The sequence below is a fragment of the Hordeum vulgare genome, chromosome 7H (genome assembly GCF_904849725.1).
Source record: "Hordeum vulgare subsp. vulgare chromosome 7H, MorexV3_pseudomolecules_assembly, whole genome shotgun sequence".
Taxonomy (NCBI): Eukaryota; Viridiplantae; Streptophyta; class Magnoliopsida; order Poales; family Poaceae; genus Hordeum; species Hordeum vulgare.
The window spans coordinates 152,386,039-152,392,069 of NC_058524.1; the positions used below are offsets into that span (position 1 = coordinate 152,386,039).

The window sequence follows — 6,031 nt, forward strand, 5'->3', positions numbered from 1 at the left end:
AGCCCGAGCCGCTGTGACAAGGAGAAGATTCCTGAAACAGATCGACAAGAGGGAAGAAGCTCCGATCTCAACACTGGCTAAGGTCTCCGCGGAAAATCAGGGAAAACACGAAAGTGCAATAACCTTGCAAACCTAGCCTTGGCGTGATGGTAGATGAGTAGGGTGGGCTGGGTGGGCTGGCCCGGTGAATCCATCATCCATATGATGTCCGGCCTGCCTTATCCGCAAGTTGGGTTGTGTCTATGGAAGATGGTTTCGCTTGGACCTCTCATCGCCATCAAGTTGACTTGTTTGATATACAGTTTGCATAAAGAAAATAAAAATGATGCTGACGCTGCTGCACATCCCTCCACTTCCGATCAATCCTTGCTCTCCTCCTCCCCGCCGGCGCCGCTGCCCGCCTCCCATGGCCGCCTTCGCCTCCGCCCCCCAGCAATCCAAGCCCCTCGTGCTCGGCTGCGGCGCCGTATCTGTGGACTACCTCGCCACCGTCGCCTCTTTCCCCAACCCCGACGACAAGATCCGCAGCCTCGCGCTCAAGGTCGAGGGAGGCGGCAACGCCGGCAACGCCCTCACCGGAGCCGCTCGCCTGGGCCTCAGCCCAAGGATTATATCCAAGGTAAAGGCCGCATCCATCCCGGCTTCCTTCACTACCACCACCGTTGATCTATTGTATATATGCATACTCACTCCTTGCTCTTACTGCTAGAGTAGGTGTCCAATGATGCACTAGGAAAAAACATTCTCAAGGAGCTGCAAGACGACGGAGTAGACACTTCCTATATGGCGGTATGATACGCAATGCAGTTGCCTTACTCCATTTATTCCATTCCTATATGCAGCGGCATTCATCCATCATAATCCTACTTCATGTATATGACTATCTGTCTATCTTCTTATTCCAGATAGCAGATGGAGGAAATTCACCCTTCACCTATATAATCGTCGATAACCAGACGTGAGTGATAAATCAAAAGAACAAACTGTGCTGTTATGCTGTTTTTATACAAGTGATCTTTCTTCTCTTATTCCTTACTACATTGTTTTGCAAATGACGATGCTACTGCAGATATAGTTAAGAGTGTTTTGCTCCTTACCATTGTTTTATTCCTCCTTGTTCGTTTTCAGGAAAACTCGTACTTGCATACACACTCCTGGTTATCCCCCAATGAAGCCGGAGGAGCTCACAAAGGAAAACTTGTTTGCTGCTTTACATGGCGTAGACATGGTGTATTTTGATGTTAGACTGCATGAGACTGCTTTGCTTGTTGCAGAAGAGGTAATATTTTCCTGCCACAACATAACGTTTTCATCTTATTATAGGTATTTAAGAAACATGAGTGCATACATAATATTCGACTTCACTTCCATACATTGGTGAGCAGACAATTATATCAGAAACGGAAGTCTTATGTTATGTGTGAATGTTGGCATGTCGCACAAAAGTCAATCCATTACTTTTCTTTCTTAATGTTGCAATTTTTTCTGTTCTTTTTTTCTCTCTCATCCACATTGGTGTTGAGATTGATCTTCGTCTATGGGACAATCCAGTGCAGGCAAGCCAAAGAAAAATCCCTATTTTGGTCGACGCCGAGAAAAAGAGGGAGGGATTGGATGACCTTCTGAATTTTGCATCATATGTTGTATGCTCTGCAAAGTTTCCTCAGGTTAGTTTTTCTATTTCAAAAGAGTATTACTGTTAAGCTCTGCTACATTATGTTGTATGCTGTAACTATAGCTACGTATCTCTAATTATTTATTGGCATTACCTTAGTCAAGGAGTTTGATATTTTGAGAAGCTTGTGTGAATATCTTTTGTTGGATGGTTATTTCTTAGCACAATTGATTAAGGTGATTTGAGCGGCATGGCTTAGCTAATCACTATGTTCAGCATCTGAGATCCCAAGTATTCCTATTGGTTATATTCTTTTGATCTAATCTTAATATGCAGGCCTGGACAGGAGCCTCATCGACACCAGTTGCATTGGTACACATGCTTCTGAGGTTACCTAATCTCAAGTTCGTTATTGTAACCCGGGGCGAGAAAGGTTGCTTAATGCTTGAAAGAAGTATGACAGGTGAGTTTATTACAGTTCTCCATGTCAATTCTGGCGAAACATTCATAGAAAACAAACACCTAGGATGTGCACTTGGCTTACAAGGGATCTGATGGTGATTCCTTTTCATATAAAGAAACATATAATGGCAACTCAACTCGCAGATGCTTCTGAGACCGAGGAAAGTGATGTAGAGGATCTGCTAGAATCTTTAGAGCAGAAAGTCGATTTGAGTTCTAGCATGGCAAAATGCATTGCTTCCAAGGTATGCTATCTTTTCGTGGGTGTCTGCTCCCAGTAATTCTTGAAAATGAAATTGAAGTTCTTTAACTTGATCAATGTAATAAACCAACGCCTTGCAAAAAGGGTTCGCAATAAAGAAAAAATGGCAAATGTATGTCTTATGTTAGTATGTTGAATTATCTGTTCTTTCTAAAATATATGGATAAAGGGTATATGGTGGAACGGAGCTTGGACTATCAAAGACAGTACTCTACAATTATATTGGTTTATGTATACTCTTAAGTCGAAAATTCCCTAGAACTGTTGGGTGTGTTTATACTCTTAAGTCTTATCCTCTAAGCTGTAAAGATGTGCATTTTCAATTTTCGCTCATTGGATGCTTATCTGATTGCACGAAACATTTCAGGTGTTCCCTTACATTATTAATAGCTCATTAGCTCTTCATTTGAACTTGATTTTTTCAGATAAAGATTTGGAAGTAAATATAAAGAAACCAATGCAAATATATATCAGCCTTTTTCAGCGATGGAATTCTCTTGCAAGTAATAATAGCAACAAATCTATTGCTATTTAATTATAAATACAGAGAATTTGTAAGAAATGTACCCATAGAATAATTGTTCTGCAGGTTAAAGGTCCTGTCTCTGACGTACCTTTTTTATTTCTAGTTGTCAGGGTGTATTTGCTATCTTTTTTAGTTACTAGCTTGGACTTATGATACCCCAGCTTATGATTCGAATTCATACTTCTGGTTTTCCAATTGACATGCTTTCCTAATTTGTCTACTTCTGTAGTCAAATTTGAGAATAAGTGCAGATGGCGTTGGTTCGATGAGTGGCAGGTTACTTTTGGGTACAGCTGAAGCTATACCCTCTGAAGAGCTCATAGATACAACTGGTGCAGGTGATGCATTCATTGGAGCCGTTCTATATGGTACGTATACAACTTCTTAAATGTTTTGACTTCTGGATGGTAAGGGTACGTAGTAGGTGACACAGAGCTCAGGCGGTGAGGCCCCTTTGATTGAAAGGAACTATATGGCTTGTTTTCTTATGCTAAACAACCACAACATGCGTTCGCTTCCACCACTTCTGTTAGTAGGTCTTGTAATCTTTTCTTGGACATCTGTTGCGATAAAATACGCTTCCATATGGCATATCCTCATATCCACATAATTTGTACTACCAATTCCAAAATGTGTTGAAGGTCATACTTGATGTGGCAGTAAGGAATAGTAAACTTTCCTTTGTTATGAATCGTGACCGATGACCGCGAGAGGCTTTCGATGAGCTGATTTTTTGTGCCTTTTGATCAGGTTTATGCACCGGCATGCCAGTTGAGAAGATGTTGCCTTTCGCAGCACAAGTGGTAAGGCGCTGCTCCATTTGAGTAGTAGTACTGTATCATGTGCGAAACTGAAATGGTAACGGTGTGTGCATTTGTATCTGATTTGCAGGCCGCTTGCGGCTGCAGAGCTTTGGGGGCCAGGACTGGTCTTCCTCATCTAACGGACCCGCGCCTGTCTCTCTAGTGTCCGCTTACTGACCCGCAGGATCAGTTTCTGTTTCCTTGTTGTATGTGGCCGTAGACCTAAATAATTCGATTCTGGTGTAATATGCCGTCGGAAATCCCGTCTTGCTTTTATTGTGAAATTGTGGCAATCGAGACTTTACAAGGGGATACAATTTTCTTCAGGAACCCTTGATATATACTCATAGTGGCTTCATACCTATCTCCTGGTAGGCTGGTACGATGAAGTCACCGCAAGCTTGTAGCTGTCTTGGCTCTTGTACAGATTTTTTTACCCAGAGGCTGTCGTTCTACAGTGTTTTCACTAAAATAAAGTGTATATACAAAAGCCAAAAGAAAGAAAATGAAGAAAAGAAAATTACAAAACCACTTGGCCTATCCAATGCCAGTTTTTGCAAACATCATGATTAAAAAGACTTGGTCTCAACTGGGCTGTGATCCACTCTTTAAAATCGCCTGCAAATTTTTAGGCTTGATCATGTGAGTGAGAAGTAGTAGATCTTTGAATGGCTGTCTGTGGGGGATAAAAACACAAAGTTCTTCCATCTCAGAGAGTATTAGGAGGAAGAAGAATATGGTGAAGGCTTTGGCGAACTCCCTTTGGCGCTCTCATTGATGATCTGGGTGATCTTAAAGAGATGGTAAACGATTTCTACCAGAATCTGTACACTTTTGAAGGAGTGAGCGGAGTTGATAATATTTTGGTGCATGTACCACAAAAGGTCACACTGGCCATGAATGATATTCTATGCGCACCATACACATGCAAAGAGGTGAAATCTGCTCTCTTCCAAATGTTTCCAACAAAGGTCCCCGGTCTGGATGGCTTTTCTGCACACTTCTATCAGAGATGTTGGTCTTTACGCGGAGAGGAGATCACTAGAGCGGTCCTTAGAATTGTCAGGGAGAGGAGAGTGCAGAAATTATCAATGATACAATTTTGGTTTTAATACCAAAGGTAATGAATCCAACTCTTCTTTCTCAGTTTAGACCCATCAGTTTATGCAATGTTCTATACAAGATTCCCTCCAAGGTGGTTGCAAACAGGCTCAACCAGATCCTACTTGATATTATTTCCGAGGAACAATCAGCGTTTGTCCCGGGGAGGCTTATCACTGACAACATCATCTGTGCTTATGAGTGTCTGCATTTTATGAAGCGGTCCAAAGCAAAAACAAACAGCTCATATGCTCTAAAGCTTGATATGATGAAGGCTTATGATTGCTTGGAATGGTCGTACCTGAAGGCGACCATGGTGAAGCTTGGGTTTGCCCAGGCCTGGATCGACATTGTGATGAACATGGTCTCTTCAGTATCTTTCTCGGTTTTGTTCAACGATGAAAAGCTAGATGAGTTCAAACCTTCAAGAGGTATTCGGCGGGGAGATCACATTTCCCCTTACGTGTTTTTTGATTGCAGCGAAGGGCCTTTCGTGCCTTTCAAAAACCAGTTCTCAGTCATCGGTGCTCGGCGGAATCAGGGTGGCACCCACAGCTTCAGCTGTCAACCACCTTTTGTTTGCAGATGACAACTTGCTGTTTTTCGAGGCAAGTGTTGAGGGTGCGGTTGCGGTATCAAACCTGCTGAATGTGTGCTGCAGAGCTTCTAGGCAGAGGGTAAACAATGAGAAATCCTTAATTTCCTTTAGTAAGGGATGCCCCCAGGCGGTTCGTGACAGTGTGAAAAATGTTGTCAATGTTCACAAGGAGTCTTTGAGCGAGAAATACTTGGGCATGCCAACTGACATGGGACATTCAAAGAATGGTACCTTTAGATATCTGAGAGATCGAGTGTGGGAAAAGATTAAAGGATGGATGGAGAAGTTACTGTCAGCTGTAGGAAAGGAAGTCCTCATCAAGTCTGTTGCTCAAGCAATCCCAGTTTACTCGATGGCCTTCTTCAGACTGCCCAGAGGCTTATGTGAGAATGTTACTTATATAATTAGGCAATTCTGGTGGGGCAGCAAACAGGGACGGCGCAAACCAGCATGGGTGTCTTAGGAGATCATGACTACACCAAGGCACATGAGAGGTTTGGGTTTCCGAGACCTTGAGATGTTTAACCTTGCACTCCTGGCTAGGCAAGCGTGGAGGCTCGTGAACAATTCTACTACACTCAGCTCTATGATTTTGAAAGCAGCATACTATCCAGACCGTGACATCTTACATATAGAGTTGAGCTCACATCCATCTCAAATATGG

At 42.6% G+C, this 6,031-nt stretch overlaps 1 protein-coding gene across 1 annotated transcript; it reads left to right on the forward strand.

Moving 5' to 3' along the window:
- The first annotated feature begins 277 nt into the window (after positions 1-277).
- LOC123410544 (sulfofructose kinase) lies at positions 278-4,032 on the forward strand. Its single transcript, XM_045103496.1, has 10 exons — positions 278-619; positions 715-789; positions 906-958; positions 1,129-1,279; positions 1,557-1,667; positions 1,952-2,078; positions 2,222-2,322; positions 3,095-3,233; positions 3,616-3,668; positions 3,757-4,032. Exons 1-10 carry the CDS (start codon positions 323-325, stop codon positions 3,829-3,831), a joined length of 1,182 nt encoding a protein of 393 aa, XP_044959431.1. The 5' UTR covers positions 278-322; the 3' UTR covers positions 3,832-4,032.
- Positions 4,033-6,031: the final 1,999 nt, after the last annotated feature.